The sequence below is a fragment of the Stegastes partitus genome, unplaced genomic scaffold, assembly GCF_000690725.1.
Source record: "Stegastes partitus isolate 25-593 unplaced genomic scaffold, Stegastes_partitus-1.0.2 Scaffold912, whole genome shotgun sequence".
Classification (NCBI taxonomy): domain Eukaryota; kingdom Metazoa; phylum Chordata; class Actinopteri; family Pomacentridae; genus Stegastes; species Stegastes partitus.
In genome coordinates this window covers 175,606-194,721 of record NW_007578643.1, presented here as the reverse complement: position 1 = coordinate 194,721, position 19,116 = coordinate 175,606, and the positions used below count along the sequence as shown (strand labels likewise).

The 19,116-nt window shown below is 40.3% G+C and overlaps 1 protein-coding gene across 1 annotated transcript in view; it reads right to left on the bottom strand.

Moving 5' to 3' along the window:
* Positions 1-3,421: 3,421 nt before the first annotated feature.
* Positions 3,422-19,116, bottom strand: part of doc2b (double C2-like domains, beta) — a 122,087-nt gene continuing 106,392 nt past the window's right edge. Inside the window, exons 7-10 of the mRNA XM_008293788.1 lie at positions 15,352-15,509; positions 9,284-9,365; positions 5,948-6,044; positions 3,422-3,555 (exon numbers count right to left, since the gene is read on the bottom strand). Of these exons, the coding sequence (XP_008292010.1) occupies positions 3,422-3,555; positions 5,948-6,044; positions 9,284-9,365; positions 15,352-15,509 (471 nt within the window). The remainder of the gene's footprint in view (positions 3,556-5,947; positions 6,045-9,283; positions 9,366-15,351; positions 15,510-19,116) is intronic.

The window sequence follows — 19,116 nt, the reverse complement described above, 5'->3', positions numbered from 1 at the left end:
CCGTCTTGACTAATCACAGAAACGCGATTCTGCCTCAGTTTTTGACCCGGTGGGACCCTGCAGACACCCTGCGCGCCCTTTAGAAAGAAAATTCATCTTGTTCTGGAAGTTTGAACCAATGATCTTTCAAGTGTTCCCTCTTAAGAAGCCACTTTTGACAACAGAGGGACTTCTCGCTGATTGAAAACAGCGCACCATGATTCATCTGCTAATTGTATGTCTATAAAAATGCATACTAGGTTAGCTATCTGATGCCTAAGAAGCCAGCTACCCTGAACAGATGAAAAAATGGACCAAACACCACAAAACTAGGCGGCTCTGTAGATTCGAGGCTGCACTGAAAAATCAGTGAGTAATCCAAGTAGGTGGTGCTCTGACGCCTTGCATTGTCTCATATTGATCACACAGGAAGTCTGTGTTTGTAATGTCGTGAAATCTTGCAGTAAGTGAGCAGAAGATCATTTTTTTTGTGTTGGTTTGTTTAGCTCCTGCCGGCTGATGTTTACTCAACCTGCCAGCTTACAGATGAGCATCAAATCTAAGTTCTCAGATCTTATGGCTACTTTAACTTCGACGCTGCCCATCAAGGCCCGAGTACACTTCAAACAAGGAGCTTGTCGTATTGGTTTCATGATGTGGCTTTAAGTGGTTATTGTGTCACTATGGAGCCTATGTGGTAGCCATAGCAACCCTGTATTTGATGTGTGCCTCCACGGAAACCACAGGTCAGTCAATCATATCTCACAAAGCCAAACCCCGTCCGCATGACATGATCATTGCTAGCTATCACAGTGAATTAAAGGATGTAAACACAGTCTCCTGTTCAGCTATCTATCTTTGCCCTAAAGAAGGAAGAGTAGGGAACATAATTAAAGCATGGCAGGGCCTTATATCATACAATACATCTGTCTGAAGTGGTATCCACAGGTGAAATCTAGCTGGACGCTGTAACTCAAAGCCTCAGACATAGGTTTTGGGTCTTCTAAAAGTGTAGGTCTAGTTAAAACCAGCTTTACAGCATCTGAAATTTCCTCACGAAAGCCTGTGCGACACCTTCAGTGACTTTTTGAATCTGACCAGATGTGCAGAGGTAAAAAAAGTAAAGCTTTAACTAAGAATTTTTCTTGAACTCTACAATACGTCTTTTTTCGTGTGTGCGCACCACCATAAATGCCTCGAGGAAGAGATCAGGCTTGTTCTGAGATGAGCTTCGGCTCCTTGTCTGGAAGGCGGACGAGAGCAGGCGGCGGCAGCAGCAGGGGGCAAAGACGAAAAGCTGCAGGAAAGTCGGACGGTTTCCAGCAGCCTTCAATCTGTACAGAAAGTTTCAGAAAAACCCTCATGTCCTGTTAGATCTGACTCAGATCTGATAAAACACAGGCGATCTGTGATCTCTGTTCATGGTGACACCTGCATTTTAAATTAATTTACATGTAAATCAGAGCAGTTTGTATATAAAAGTCCTTTTTAAACCTTAAGGGAAGTAGTATGTCCCAGTTGTATGCATACTGCATGAAAAAGTGTGTACTTTATGAGGGATTTGGAATGCAGCCCACTTGTTGGCCAACTGCTAATAAACTCTGAAGAAGAGGTAAACAAAACAAAGTCTTCAGGAATTGTTGTCAATCGGTAAAGTTATAATTATTCTTTCAGTCAGTGTTGGTCATGCAAAATGCTGTCCAGAGACAAAGACAAGACTCAGCGGTCATGCTAATGCTAAATATGCATAACGTTAGAACTTATTTGAAAAAGGCGTTTCCATCTTCTAACACATGCATTCACTCTTTTTTAAAAACATCGAAAACAACCTTGAATGAGTGTGAAAAGATTTTTTCAAATTCTGTCGTGTTCATTAACCTTTTTCAATGTTTAAACTTCAAAATGCACATAAAAATACATTGTAGAAACATGGCTACTGCCTTTCAGTACTAGAAGAAAGGAAAATTCCAGTTTAGTGAGTTGTTGACCCATCCATCTGCCTCAGCCACCTCCTCAAAAAAGACTTGGAAAAGTCCTGTTATTACATAAACGCCTGATCGCAAGTATTTGACCTGGTCATGATCATTTCGCATAATCATTAGACTCGATTCCGTTGTCTTGTATCGAAGCAACAGAAGTGGCACATTTCAATCCTTATTTCTTTGTCATTTTCATGTTTGCACCCTCATGTTTTGCTGTGGTTGAATATCACCAACTGCTTATCTCGAGGTAATAACTTCTGACGAGCATCTCAACAACCATTTATTAATATTATTGTCATTAATTTAGTTGCAAAGTTAAGCACCAAATGAAAAAGGAGAGCCAAATAACTTGGATTTTCAGCAAAAAGGTGGTGTCAAAGATGGTAATACCACTAATTTAAAAGTAATAAAGATATCAAATCAATAGTAATGTCAACTAAAACTTCATGAACTTGACCTCCAGACCATGAGGCCACTTGAACATACGCCAACATACGTATCTGAAACAACTAACAAAGCTGTTGTTCTTGGTCTCTAAATCAGTAGCATGGTACAACCCAGTCTGTTTGAAGCATACTGAGGCCTTGACGTACACAGCATCTTAAGGACGGTTCTCCTTAAACCACATTTGGCCCAATGACTCAAACTAAAGGATAAATGCTCCAGATCTGTAAAACAAACTTCTCGCTGTTGGTGTGGTTGTGTGGGACTTGCATAAAGGGTGAATGACAACTGGGCCTCCACTCCCTATCAGCTTTACAATCATATTAAAGTGCACCATATTCAAATGTGTGGCTAGTTTCTGTGTTCAGCTGCTCCCCTACAATACTAAATAATACCATCGAACTGGCTGAATGTGGGAGGTTTATCTGAAAAGATGAGAACTATTCCACTTGGTTTTTCTGTACAGTATGAAATATTTGCTACATCCTTTGTTAGTTTCTCCATTATTTTACCTCCTACAGTTCTGCTCTACTTCTTCGCCACCGAGATGACAATGTGAGGGCTTCTTTTTTGTGCTGTTTTCGGGGATTGGTGAAAATTACTTAGCTGCTGTAAAAGATCCCATCAAAGATAGGATTTGCTCTTTTTATCTTCACCAGAAAGCTTGAAAATCAACACGACAATCCCCGTCATTCATGTTATTGACTTAATTTCTCCGAAAAGAAAATAACCTTGCAGCTGTGCAATCCCTATTTTATACTTGAGTGTGGTGTTGAGCACAAACATAAGATTTGGATATTTTTTGTCAAGCCCTGTTGAAAGGGAAATGTATTCCCAATGAAGAATTGTCACAGGTGGCTGTGGCCGACATGAGGAAAATCCGGAGGAGAAGAAGAAGAAGAAGAAGAAGAGGCGCTGGAAGGACGAGTTTGGAAAAAGAAGGCAGGAGTCCAGTGTGGTGCAGCCGAGGAGCGTCAGGGTGCCAACAGGTCGGAGGACAGGACTTCAGAGGGTCTTCAGTCATTTAATGAGCCGGGTAATTCATTGGTCAACGTGTGCCAGCGCTCAATTTTTTTGTCTTTATTTTTGAGGCAGTCAAACCAGTGTTTGAGCCTCTCTCCGTTTGCATTGATACCCAGAGACACACCACCTAGAAGGAGGCACAAAGGCAGCGTGAGTCACATGCTGAGTCGTGTGTAGGAGACTCACAATGTATCACATTAGGAAATCATTACAATCTCTTAGCAACAGCACAAAGACCCGAACACTGGTGTGACATTAAAGATGTTATTCCTTTTTAAAAGGGGGTTTATTAATGGCAAATGGATTAATTAACCCTCTCTGAACCCGAAAACCAGCTAGCAGATTTAAAAGGCATGGTATCTCTTAAAGAAAACGCCAAAATGATGCCATTTATCAGAGCCAGAAACTGCACAAATAGATAATTGGACTGTTAACTTTCTAATAGTCCTTGACCTACTCAACTGTGATGCATTGCTGAAAAGACAAGACAAAAACCTTATTCATCACGAAGAAAATTCTTTCATCACAATCACTTCGTTGTATATTAAAACTTTTTGCTCAAACTGGATTGTTTCAAAAATTGAAAAGTCTGCTGTCACCAACAGTCACTGACAAAAACAGATTTTCATGCTGTTTCATGGAAAACTTACCAAATCTCAACTTAAAATCAGGATATTTCATCAAAATGACTTTATTGTATATGTCTCATTGAAAAATCTACTTAAAATGAACCATTTGCACCAACCAGAAAAGTTCTGAGTGAACATTAAGCCATTAGTAACTTCAATTCAAGCAGTTCTCTGCTGAACTGCAGGCTGTGTTTGCACGGAACAAATATGAGGCAAACATGTAAGCAAATTAAAAAGGTAAGTAGTAAAATTTAGATGGTATGTAGAGTCACCATTTTTCCCCAGGTACAGTCGTGACTTGATGATCTGACACTAAATGTAAAACATTCTTTTACGTTGGATTGCAAGGCTGTCAGATTGTCAAGACGGAGGCCAAGATACAAGGAGTGCTTCATGCTTGAAGGGTAATTTGTTGTTAATATTTATTGTCTTTAGTTGTTATAATAACTAGTGTACTGTTAGAACAGTACGCATCGCCGGATTTCATGCCTAATTGACCACTGCGCTTGTGCAGGGGCCCGTCGGTTGACTTCAAAGGTAAGCGGTCCTAAATCCAATAGGTATCCCATCTTTTGCCATGCGACTTCTGTCTGAACGGCCAGGGCGCACTTATCCGACTACAAGTCATTGATACACGACAAACTAGGGCTGGTCCAAATAGCACTTTCTGGTCTATTGACATTCAGGCCTATTTAATGATGAATATCAGAATATTCGGCGTAGTCACGGGGACCCGCTCCGACGGGATGGAAGTGGCCGGAACACACAGGCAGTACTTGGCTGCTGATACCAGTTTAGTTAGCGGTCATGGTTCTGTTTCCACCATCGGTGGCAGCGGCGGTGGGGGAGTGGCAGGTATGCTCCACCGCTACCATCCATGTTTACTTCCGCAAACACTGAGCACGCTCGCTGCATGTGATGTCATCGTGTCCTCTTCTGCGCATGCGGGACACTTCTGGGTTGTATGAAGTTCACACAGGAGATCACATACAGGTCGCATTTAATTAGAAATGTGAACGAACTTGCAAAAAATTGGATTTCACAAAAAAATCTTAATTGAGCATTAAATTCTGCAGTCTGAACGTAGCCAATCTGTCGTATTGTTAAGTCAGATAATAGGCTGTTATCCTTATTCGTGACATAAAATATCCTGTTGGAGTCAGAATCCAGGCTATTTTTTATGGGTTCTGTTTGTTTTTCTTAAAAACCTGTCGGATAGCAAGGTTTTCAGATTGTTAAAGGTCGAATTATCGAGTCACGACTGTATTATTAAAACCTGTGGATGTTTGGAAAAATGTCGTCAAGTTGATTCCAGATTTTTTCAGTTTTTGCGAGCAGCCACATTTTCAGTGAAAGCTCTAAAACAGAGATTATTTAGTCAGTTACTGTTTCTTATCATTTACTGTTTCCTAGAAAACATTTTTTTACTCTTTGATCAGTCATTAAGACAACAGTTAATAACATTAGTATTCATATATGCTAAATGGTCTGTTTTGTAATAAACCATCCATTATGTGAGAGGAGAATAAACACCAATCAAAGGAATTTTCTCAAAAATGTATTAATGTGATGCATGATTTACTTATAACTTAGAACTACATAATAAAATATGACACTTTGAACCTCCACAGAGCACATTTAATTCAGTTATAACTGTAGATGAAGCTCTTTGAAGCAGGTCTGAGCGTCATGAGAATACGACAGCGGGGCAGCCAGCCCTCTGTGTCACTCAGAGCTTGTTTGTTTGGTAGCCTCCAGGCTTGGAGAGGGCCGGGCAGATGGCAGCTTCAGCTGGACAGAAGACCAGTTGTGCTGCTGAATATCTGTCAAGCTATTTCCCCTGTTCATCATCTGTGATGGGGGCTGAGCTGGTGGCCAACCTGTGCTTACCTATGAAATCGTTCGACTTCCCGATGTCGTAGTCCCACACGGTCACCTCCAAGGTCTTTTTGGTGAGGTCTGCGTATTTTATGTCATAACAGAACTCCTACAGGAAGTAAAACAGGAGAAAATAAGAGCTTCAGAGGTTTCTCTTTCACAAATACTATCACATATAATTACATCTTTTCAGATGACCACCAGTTGAAAGTCTTGAACTTCTTGAATAGGAGTCACTTCTGCTTCACCACCTTCACAACAAAACACTCCTTTGCATGGTTTTGGTTTTGCATAATTATCATTACAATTCTGAATGCAGCTGACATTTTTTTCATTCATTCCCGCTGAAATTGATTCACATAATTCGGAGCGCCTCATTGAGTTTTAATTTTATGTAAGAGCCCAAAACAATACAGTAGCTATCTGCTCTCACTCTCTGGTAATCATTCAACGCACACTCCATCTCATTTTTATTAGTTCAGGACACCTCCAGTAAAGTAGAAGTGTAAAAAGTGAACGCAGAGGAGACGCTGCTATAATACAATGACAGCGTAATCAATAAAGTACACGGCCCACTAAATGAAACAAGCAGTTTTTTGTGATATCAATTTGCACCGTGTGGAGCATTTATTCTGCATTTCAATCTGTGGTTCAATCAAGGTTGCTGCTCCACCTTAATGGAATCGATGCCCTGACATGCAGGAGGCCCCTATTGCTCTTCTCTGACAGAAAGGCCAAGAGGTGATGGAGGAATATGGGCGCAAAAAATGTCAGAGGAAATGTCAAGCCGCTGGCCTGCGTGAGTGTTTGGCTGGCGATGTCCGCTCGTATACAGGCGGATACGTCCGAGCCAAGCTGCCCTGTGCCACGACGGCCTGCTCAGCCTCGAAAACATGTTTGGCATCCTCCTGCAGAACATGGCCAGGTCCTCAGAGACCTCAGAGAGGCAATGCATTTCTGAATTCAGCAGAATTTACAATCAATAATGCTGGTTACAGAGGAGGTGTTGGAGCTGTGAGACTGAGCAGCTCTGGCTCAGTTTGGAGGAAAATAAAGGCCAATTACTGAATTTATCAAAGCAATGCTGCAGCACAGGAGCACTCATAACACTCATAACACTCAGGATATGTTAGGCTTCCTATTTTAGAGAAAAATTATTAGATTTGTTGGCCACTTGGACCACAAATACCTGGTCTGATTATAAACAGCTGCCTTTTTCATTGGAGTCTTGTGTCTTCCAAGATTTCTTTTAACTCTGTTTTGTTGTCCACCAACTTCTGAGAGAAATATTTGGCTCCTTATCAACTAAATGTTTTTAACTGTACCCACCCACACGGACCTGAAGGGTGTTTTATTAAACTATATTAGTAAATCCAGAGTTTTCAGTGTCACTAAAACTGCCTTTTCTAACCTGTTAGATCATCATGGTAACTGATGCTGCATATCTAATCTGCTCTTGAGGATGTTCTGTTCAGAAATCGGGGTTTAAATCTGCTGCAAGAAGCGTCTCCCTTTCACCAGTTCATTTCTTGATCATTTTCTCTATGAGCGATCAGATTCTCACCTGAGGGAATGTACGATATCTGCAAACCTGCCGATCTCTACGTTAGGAATCCTAATGAATGAAGTTATGGCAGGTAAACTTTGTGCATCGTGTTGCCACAGCAACCTACATGCGTTCAGTAAATGATGCAGAAAATGCATAAATATTTTATGTTTGGTTCTGACTTGTTTCTAAGTCTGTTTTGCACTGCTGGTACTGCAGCTGATAGAACACAGATTTAAAAATTGATTAGTTTATTGACATTTACCACAGAGAATATTCAATCAATAACATTAATTGTACTTTGATATAAACAATTTTCCACATGTTCTTCATTATGAGACAATGTTGGACTTCAATGCACTTGTTGAGAATCATGTTTAAAGAGTTTAGGAGTTCTAATGTGCAGCTGTCACGTTAGAAGTAAGTGGCCGCACTGAGTGCACCTAAATGGTAAAATAAATATATTAACTTACATGATGTGCTGGTATTAAATGGTGTGTAGCCACTACGAGCAACATGTTGACATTAATCATTTTGTCCCCAATGGTAGCTTTAAAAAAGCTACCATTGGGGTAGCTTGTCTTCTAAACTCAAAGTTAACTCGCTGAACCTCAAAACACACTAGCAGGTTTGAAAAGCTTGTTGTTTTTATACAATATTACAGAAAGTGAGCTTAACAGAAAGAACTTTACAGCAATCCTTAAAATACTTCACTGTCATATGTAGGCCTTAAAGAGCTAAATCTCCTGTTAAAATCGGATTTTTCATCAAAATCACTTTGATCTACACGACTCTTGCACGACTTTGCAAAAAATAAAAATCACTTGCTCTAACTAGATTTTGTAAAAGACAACTGTGCAACTGTGATGCCATCAGTGACTCCGCTGTGACCAACAGTCATTAGAAAAAAATTCAGGCACAATTCAGCTGACCTGCAGGCTGTGTTTACCCTTTTTTTTTTTTAGTCATTGCATTATAACTTTGTCATACTGCACAAAAGACATGTTTGACTTCCCTCTACTTGTAGCCATGATTTTGTCGTTTCCATAGACGTGCAGGACTTTACATTGTACTATAGATTGGGTTAAAATATTCATAGCTTAAAGCAACAATTCAATTTAGTATTGACACAAAAACTGTTTAACAGACAGAAACTCAGCCTATCTGAGTGTTTATGTTACAATCAAGCTTACATTTTGATTCCAATATTACATTACCTGTTACCAACCGAGCTGTGCCCATTTTAGCCCAGAGAGAAGTACAGGGACAAAACCAGAAACATCTCAGGCGAAAAAAAAAATAAAAATCACAAAAGAAAATCTTGTCTTCATGTAGAACCTCATAGAGCAAAGCTGACAGAGAATACATATCTGGTGCCTTTAAAGAAATGATGAATATAACAGTGGATGACTACAAGTTTCGTTGTGACACATTCTTTCAAAGCTGTTTCATCAACATGTCACAGTCATAATCTTTGGTGGGACACATCAAAGATTTCCAGCAAAGAGAGGAAATGAAATGAGGTTCAGCGCTGCCAAAATACACCTGAGCTACTGTGCGTCTTCAGTGACAAACACCTGGCTGAGCAGGACTTTTGTGGCATATTCTACCTCCGTCTAGAGACAGATTTGGAAAAGTCATCTTGTGATGAATTAAGAAAAGCTTGCTCCTTCTCAACCTCTGCAGGTTTTTGGGTTTTGCAGGTCATTCAGCACATAAGACCACCGGAAAAACACTCAGCACGGGTAAAAAAGAAAAGAAAAATAGGAATAAAGCTGCAAGGTTTTACTGCCGGTTTATACCTCATTGAACTCGGGATTGAGCGTCTTCTTCTTCACAGCAGTCTTGTGCTTTGACTTTTTGTTCTCGTCAGGCTTCAGGTACCTGTGGGAGACGGGCAGAGCAGGGAGGAAGACTTAATAGTGCCAGCCTCAGAGCTTTCCCTGTCACCTATTTTTGAGGATGAAACAGCAAAAACGAAAATGCTACACATCCCTGTAGATCAAGGTGTTATTCCAAACTCCTTATCAGTAACATAAAGCCTTGCAAAACAACATAAAGGCACCAGTCAGTGTATTTGTCAGCTGCTATACTGTTCTGTCCTCCAGGGGGTGCTCTGGTACTGCCCTACATTTAGGCGCACAGCTGCATTACTTTACATTACACACACTAAATTAGTACTTTATCTGACTTTAATAGACTCCAGCTTTTATTAGAGGACATTTTTTTCCGATTGGTAATACATAGACGCTGCTGTGTCACCCTCTCTCACAGCGCTCCTTCTCTATCAACACCGATGTCCGACGCACGCTTGGTTTAACAATGAGAGTTTTTCGGGTTTAGTCTCTTTTTTTGATGAGATTACGGTGCTGAAGACACCTCAAGTCATAACAGTAAGACGTTTCCAAAGTCAGTGGATCCTCCTGCTGCATCACTGCACTGCAGGCCTCCAGCATGCATTTTATTTAAACCCTTAATCTCAATTTGTCAGCACGAGCTTGCATTTGGGATTATAATTTTGTACTCTAAAAGGCGAATCCTGCATGTTTAGGCAGATGGCTACTACTTCCTATTGCTGTCTTTCTTTTTAGGAGCATTTGGGTCATAGTGCATGACACTCAGGTGCCACTTTATTAGGTACACTTTGCAAAAACTAATGCAACACTCATCCAATAAATCCTACTTTCACCAAAGTTGTGTTGATTGAAACGGGATACGCAAAGAATTGGAAACATCTCTTGATTAAAATGCACTTTATTTAAATAGTACAGCTAATTGAATCACCAGCTCTCTGAAAAAGTCTCTACAAAAACAGAACATTACACAATTTTACAAGTTATGATTCATTGTGCTGCTGTATTAAACTTTATTTGCTTTAATTAGGTGTCCCTTGCAAACTGAGGCTATACTGTGAAGCCTTCAGTATTAATGAAACCTGACTTCAAGCTCATTTTCTGTCAACATTGAATTTAATTTTATATGTTACCTGAGTTTGCCACAAAGGCAATTTTTTCGAATGGCAGTCACAGCTTCCAAATTTAATAGTTCAAGCAAAAATATGCATAATAGTTAAACTAATCTACATTCTTTCAAAAAAGAAGCAAAAATCTAGGTTAAAAAGCTTAAACATTACATAAAATACACCTCTGAACCCCAAAAGACACTGGTGGATTTGAAAGGTACGCTGTCTTTAAAATATTGTCAAAATGACTCAATTAGTCAGAACCGGAAACTGTAAAAACTAAAGAATTGTTGGATTTATCACTTTTCGGCTATCCCTGAGATACTCATCTGTAAAGTCCCCTTCCAGCTGGAAAACTAATCAGGTCTAAGCTGATATTTCACCAAAATCTCAAAAAAAAAAAAATTAACCTCTGTGCTAGCTGGATTCTGTTAAAAAGTACACTTTCTGTGCTTTTTGGTGCAAATGTGAATCCATTAGTAGCTCAGCTGGAACCAACAGTCTCATGACAACAACTGTAATTTCTGGACTATAAGCTGTACGATTTTTACGAATTTGCCACGAAGCAAAAATGACATTGAGAGTGACAAAGGAAGAGACACTGAGGAAGTGTGTGACAAAGTAATTCTGAGGCTGTTCAATTCTGACACTGAAGAAGACGACTTTAGTGGTTTTAGTGTGCAGGAGGAGGATGAAGATAGCAATCAATGACTTTTCCTGGTACTTGACTGTATTTTTTGTTTTTTAACCAGCTGTGTTACAGGCACTGTTCGGAAATAAAAAATTTACAGTATGTATTTGTGTATGTTGTCGGTATGTATCTAATTAAAAGTTTAAAAAATCCCTCTGTGTAACATCTTTCTGTGTAAAGATCTCATGTTACAACGTGGACACCTGCGGCTTATAGACAAGTGCGGCCTATATATGTACAATTTTTTCTTTCTTTTTAAAATGAGTGGGTGGGGCTTACATTCAGGTGCACTCACTAGTCCAAAAAATTACGGTATTCTGGGATGTTTTTGGCTGAACTGCAGGCAGTATTTACACATAGCAGAGAGGAGACAAGTATGGAAACAAAAAACACATCCCCCCCAAATATTAGCAACACCTGTAAGCACTTGGAAAAAAAATGTAGTTTATTTTTGCAGATTTGTGGCATAACTGTGTCATACTGCAGAGAAGACATTTCAAAGTTCCCTCTACATGTAGTCATGGTTGTGCTGTTTCTGGACTTTATACTGCAGTAAAAAATGAGCCTACAGTGAGTCAAAACCTGACAGGAGCAATAAACACCTCGAAACTGGTGGAGGTTCACAGCATAACACACTCAAAGACAGATTTAATATGAGTCTAATCTTGTTGAAGGTGAAATAAGAGAACATCAGTGTCAATATTGTCAGTTCTCATTAAGTCATTTCTTCAAAATATGCTAAAATAAATATCACGCTGGGGAAATGATCATAGTATTTTATTCTCTGAAGGAAAAGACGGCTGGAATAAATGCAGTTTTAAACCATGTATAATCTTCTAAACTAAACAAACATCTTTTCGCAACCGAGCAGATCTTAATTCAATTTTAATTTGCTTGCAACATTGCGGCTACTTGTCATTTTCAGTTTGCGTTCCCTGCAGTCAGTGAGTCAGTGGTGAAAACAGATTCTTAGTGCCACTGTTGCTCTGGGAGTCATGCATACAGTGTGTGTTCATGAACGTGCAGCCAGTGTGTGTCTGTGTGATGTGAAGGTTAGACCTTTGTTTCTGTTCCGCCTTCATAAATGATGCAAAAGGCAGCTTGTGGTTATCTCACACCCAACGCGGTGAGTGCTGTTTAGTAGCTCTGTCCGCTTGGCAGTTTTTTGGGCAACAGTTGGATGTGGTATATTTCATTGCAATTACAGTCATCACAACCTCGTCTTGCTCGCTGGACACATGCAGACTTCCATTTCCCAAGGTAGCAGATAGACTTAAAGGGAGGATAAGTGGGTTATTGCTCATGAACTTCCCCTCGGGGGGGAGTGGGAGCTGAAATTGTTGTTGATGAGGACATTGCAGTGAACCTAATTGTTGCTGTGTAATGGGACTACTGACCCGCAGGCGAAACAATCTGAGGGTGAAAGTTAGGCTGCAACGACTGCTACTGAGCAATACTTTAAATGCTATTTCATTGCGTGCATTACTGTGATTTTTGCTGTTTTTATGCTTTTGTTCAGCAGCTGTACAATTAAAACATACTACTCTTTAAGCTAAATGAAACGCACTTTCATCAGAGTGAAGTGCCATTAAGGGGGGCGTTTACGCATTTGTCTTGTCAACTAAAACGTGTCTAAATCCACATAGCACATGCGTTTACCAGCAGCACAATGGAGCAACCCGTTTATTGTTCAGGTGACAGCTGCGACTTGATGCCTCAGATAGACTCTTGCTTGACATCAGCCACTGACAGAGGAGAGAAATGGTTCAGCCCTGTTTATCTGACAGAGTATACATTTCCTTTATCCCCCACCCGCCACTCCGCCTCACGTGAGCCAGTCAGTAAATCTATTATCGGCAACATGTCCTTCAAGCTTCAGGGAGATTTTCTCAACCTCAGACTCTTGGAAAATTGTTGCCAGCCCCTCTCCTCCGAAACGCTTTTGTTCTCGAGGTGTGCACAGCAGAGTCGGAAATTAATTGCGCTTTCATTGCTCAGCCAGATGAAAGACTTGGGAAATGTTCAGGTGTGATAAATAGGACTCTCCTTCAAATTGCAGCCCTGCAGATGGCCTCTTGCGCTGTGTCTTTCATGCCGCTGATAATCACAGGTAGTCTACCTCGTTCCTGCTAAAACATCAGCGCTGCCAGCTAATCCATTTCAGCACTTCCACACGTCGACTAAAAATAGCATTATTGTGAGCATCCAGCGTTTAGAGGATCGACAGGTTGTTTAAATTAATCCATGTTTCTGGATTATGTACGTCCTTGAGTTTACAGGTCTTTGGCTCTTATTATGCACATTCTGATTTTTGGGAGCTTATGGATGGTGATAGTTTGTCTGAAGGCCAATTTGCCAATAAATTTGTTAATATTCACGACACCTGGAGGCTGGTAGTTGATGATGATGTTGGTGAACCTCTGAACCTTCCTCTTCTAAATTCATAAGGTCAGATTTTGTCCTTTAAATGTGTGAAGTTGGTTGTTTATACTGCAAAGTATCCAAAACAAAGCAATTCTCTTCATACGTAGAAGCAGAAACTATTGCATTAACTGCATAAACAACAATCATCTTTTGTGTGAGTCAACACAGACAGAAAACGGTTAAAAATCACCTCATAATAGGGAAATGTTACTTTGCCTTGTTTCCTTTTTGCATTTCTTTTGTGTCATGAGTGTCAAATGTCATTTTTAAAGTTAGTTTCTGTTTCACAAAAACCACTTTCCCCAATTATTTCATGATTCCACTTTTAAGTCTTTTTATGTGACTGCCTGTTGCTCTGGTCTAAATTCACAGGACACAAATGACATAAGTGGATTCCCTGTTGGGATTTTGTTATGAAAGTGTCATTATGAAATAAAGCAAGCACTGGAGAAATGGCATTGTGATCTGCAACAGCAGTCTGTTATTCTGAAAAGAAGCCGGAGAGAAAAAAAAGTTCATTAACTGATTAATCTTTTAAACAAAATATCCTGGGGCTCAGCTTTTCAGTTTTGAGGACTTTGGTCAGTTATTCGACAAACTAAATCCTTTAACAATGTCACGGCTTCGATCCAGTTTTTGACGCCTTTTCTTTCATTTTCATTGGTTTTGTACGGTGGTTGGTTAAAACAGTACGTCGTATTGTGGCATTTTTTGTGTTTTTATCACACCGGTAGTGTTCAGGGGAAATTTGCGCTCGTTTCTAAGGCAACCCTGTCAGCGTCCAGGCGCTGCCTTGCCGGAGACCTGGAAGAGATCCGTCCTACAGGATCTGTAATGTTTTTGTGTGTACAAAAAGCTTTATATATATTTATAATTACGTGTTGCAGGACAAGGATCTCTTCCGGGTCAATGGCAAGGTGGCGTGCCGATGCTAACAGGGTTTCTTAGCAACTAGCGCAAACTTCCCCCGAACACTACCGGTGTAATAAAAACATGAAAAATGCCACAATACGATGTACTGTTTTACACTTTACACTCACTACGATCACAGTACATCTTCTGGTCACCGTTTTCTTGCATGTGTCCTTCTTTTCAGACTACGCTAATGTTGGTCAGTGTGGCTGCACACATCTGTATAGTGATCTCTATAGTTATTAGTGTGGACGGGTTAATGCCTGACTGTCGGAAGAAAAGAACGACAAAAACATCACAGTATATGCGCTGTCTAATAGGAGAAAATTGTGTCCCAGACACGAAAGATCATTCCCGCTGAAATGTATTGGTTTGAAATTCGTGCTGGGCACTTCCGTTGTGGATATGCAGCGTTTCCTTTTTGCAGCGCGTTTCTGTTTATGCAACACATTCATGTATATGCAGCTCGTTTGTGTTTATGCACGCGTTTTGATTGTACCCCACTTCCTGAGATCTGGAATAGAATCTGGCAAGTTGAGAAACACAAGACATCGGATGACCAGACGTGTTGTATGAAACATGTTTGACCAGATTGTCTAAAGCACTCAAGATGCCTTTAATATTCATCCATTCCAAAGTCAGTTTTAGTAATAGCTGTTTACAATAGACACTTTTTTCATCTCCTCTACCAAAAAAATACGCCTGTCTGATTGTATAACTACTTATGTGTCTGTCCTCATCAGATGTTCCTCCAGATCTGAGGGATTAACTTGATGATCTGATGATAAAAGTAAATGATCTTTATCCTTTAAGAGTTATTATATTTTCAGGAGAAAATGTATAAGCCCCTGTTTCTGTGTGGGTGTGTTCTGCATACTGACGTTTTGACGTAGGGGTCGGAGAAGCCGTTGGCGTCCATGGCAGCGAGGTGAGCACAGCGTATGATGCCCACCACCAGGCAAGACTTCTGGGTATTGTACTTCAGAGAAATCATGATGCGTCCACGTTCCTCCAGAGACTTGTCTTCTGTCTTGTTGACCTGCAGGGAAGAAACGATTTAAGAGTCACAATCAGCTTCCCTTGGAAAGACTGTGATATGCAGACATTTATGCCACAGTGGCTGCCAGCCAGGGTTCCCTTCGTGCCCGGGCAATCATCATCACATTACTCCATGTAGACAACAAAATTACGGGGAACTCATAAAATGTTTACAGCAGCTATAACACTTGCCATCTTGACAGTTGTGTGTGTCTTGAAAATCAGCCAAACACTGATTGGCTGATTGATGCCATCTCCGCTGTAGATGATGAATTAATGACCTCATCAACATCAATTTGCCACGTTCTCTGGAGACGAGAAAAGCATCTGAACTGACACATGACCTGAAAACTGTGCCTGTTTTCATTCCAAACACAGCTTGTGCTTTCACTGATAAGTGTAACTTTGTGTCCTGTCAAAAGAATTCAATCAAATATCCTATTGAATGTGATGTTTTTATATTTTAGCTTTTTTTTTTAAAGAGGAGGTTTCAAGAATATAAGAGACACAGTTTCAATATGGATGGAAACACACACATCACTTGTGTGTATGAGTGTGTCAACTGAAACTGCCAGTTTCCCTCACAGGCTGCAGCATTAGTCATGCCGGATAACTTCAGTCCTACTGACTCTCAGTCGCCTTAGTCCATACATGGCACATCCATCCATCCATTATCTATACACCGCTTAATCCTCACTAGGGTCGCGGGGGGCCTATCCCAGCCGACTTAGGGCGAAGGCAGGGGACACCCTGGACAGGTCACCAGTCTCGCAGGGCAACACTTAGAGACAGACAACCAAGCACACTCACATTCACACCTACGGACAATTTAGAACTACCAGTTAACTTCAACATGTTTTTGGACTGTGTGGGAAGAAGCCGGAGAACCCGGAGAGAACCCACACTGCACAGGGAGAACATGCAAACTCCACTCAGAAAGATTCTGGTGCCTCCACCGGTCGAACTGGCGACCTTCTTGCTGCGAGGCAACAGTGCTAACTTGACAAATTCACATACGGCCTCAAAAATAGTAGCAAAGTCAGACCTGTTCTCACCCAGGACAACAAAGAGAAACTAAACAACTCAGTGACCACAGCTTGGTCATTATAATGGGTACATTAGACATGTAGAAACTTGGCCACCAAGAATAGGCAGGTTGTTTTCAATGTGTTCTGCAGGCTTTTGAGACAGAGATCCACTTATCATTGTGTACAACAAGTATTGTAGAATAGGGGTTGACCAATTATCTGCCTGACTGATTATTGGATCCTCTTGGTATAATAAATAAATTCATAAATGTGCTGCTTTGGTTCGCCTGTAGTTACTCTGTGGTACAGCAGTTAGATTTTGCATTATTCTAAACTTTGACACCAAGATTTTCATCTTTACTGCAAATGCGCATCAGTTGTTGGTCACCTTGATTACCAATAATCAATATCGGCTCTGCAAAAAACATTTTGGTCGATAACCACTGTGGAATAAGGGGAGATATTCATCACGAAGCTTGTATGCCATGATACTGTGTGCTCCGGCAAATACATTCCTTACATCTTGGGAGAAAGCAGCAAAATAACTCTTGGCTACAAAACATGTTTATGCAAGAAACAACTTAAACCCCAGGTCCCCTTACTTCTATGTTGAGTCATGACTTTGTGTTGCTGTATGTAGAGTCTTTGAGCATATTTTATGTTGTTTTCTTGTTAAAGTGGCGATTTCAGTGTCACTGTCACCAAACAAGGTAACACAATGGAGCCTTATGAAACAAAATGAGAGCCCTTGTATTTAACTGGATGTTTGTGGCAACATTCCCATGTAAAATCACAATGAGTGACGTGTGTTGAATCACCCAGCAGTTCTGTTTCTAAGCTACTGACTTGCTCTTTAACTCAACTGACTGACAACTGCGTAGGTCTCTGGGAAGTGAGGGCAAAAACACACCAGCAATCACTATTTATTGCCATAGGTGCTGCCCAAAAGGACGAAATGAAGATCTCTGGAGACCAACAGGAGATCGAAGTCAAACCACACAGAAAAGAATTCAACTAGATAATTTTTACATCCTGAGTCCAGTATGTGGTTAAGTCTCGATGACAAAAGATGTTATGGGAGGTAATAATCCGTCCATCCGTCCATCCATCCATCCATCCATCCATCCATCCATCCATCCATAGGTGTTACCAGTGTGTTCTTGGTCGACCCTGGGATTTGCTCCCTGTTGGACATGCACGGAAAACCTCCAAAGGAGTTTCCCAGGAGGCGTCCTAATCAGATGCCTGAACCACCTCAACAGGCTCTTTTCAACATGAAGGAGCTGTGACCACTTTCAGATGTACAAGCGTCTCATGATTTTTTTTACCCTATGGAGGAAACTCACTTTGACCGCTTGTATCAGTGATTTAATTCTTTCAGTCACTTCCAATGGCTAACGACCATAGCTGACGTTTGGTGGATCGACTGGTAAATTGAAAGCTTTGCCTTCCAGCTCAGCTCCTTCTTTACAGTCCAGTACAACACTTGCATCACTGCTGCCAATTCTATCACCTTCCTGGCTCAGAATGGGCCTTTTGTGGGTGACTACACATGATATAAGTGATTCACATATAGTAAGTCAATGATGTGTTACCTTATGTGAAAGAAATCTTAGTTTTCCTGTTATTTTTATTATATCCAGCCATTTGACAAAGAAATATGTCTATTATGCAGGTTTAATGAAACCTCAACAAAGATTACATGAATACATCTTATAATTTTCAGTTCTTATCATTCTGGCACTGTTGACTTTCCTTTGGTATCAGCTAAAACCTCTGTGGAGGATTTCAAAAATTCCTCTATAAAAGAAAAATGCATTGTATGGTAAGGCTATATGATGAATAAATCAAGCTGCCAGTTAGCATTGTACTGGTACATTCAGTATCAGTCATTTTTGAAACGTGTCACACATGTTAATAAACATAATTTCCTCCTTAAACTAATTGGAAATTTAATCTGGGTGACCCAGAACTTAACACTAAAATTATATACAAGTAGAAGATTTTTGTATTTTATTTTATTTTTTTAAGTTTCCACATCTTTATCTTATATCACTAGACTAATTTACAATAAACTGCATGTTGGTAGCTGGACATTCACAACCACACAGAGGCTAAAACCAACCATCTGCTTAATCTGTCGACTGAGTTAGTGGTGAAGTAGACCCCAGCAGTTTCTTGATATTCATCAAAGTCTTAAACCAATGCTGTTTTGTTTTTGACATTCTCTTGGTGCTCTAAAGAACACAAACACTTCAGGCTCTTTGGAGAGAAAAATACATACTTGATTGTATGAAAATGACAGAAATACATTCTAGGACCTTAAAGAGCGATCTGAACTTCACTTTTTCCCCACTGCTATCCCAATGACTTTGGAATGCAATTTACCAGCAGCACTGCCGCTTTTCCTGATTGTGTGAATATTCTGTATTTTCCTATACCTCAGCATTTATTTGTAGCCACATATATGGGATAAGGCCATCCATATCAGCAGAGCAAATGCACAGAGGCTTAACAACTTCAAGCTTATCAAGAGCTACTTTAAAGTGGACAGAGGCGAAGAAATGTGGGCATTAAGAC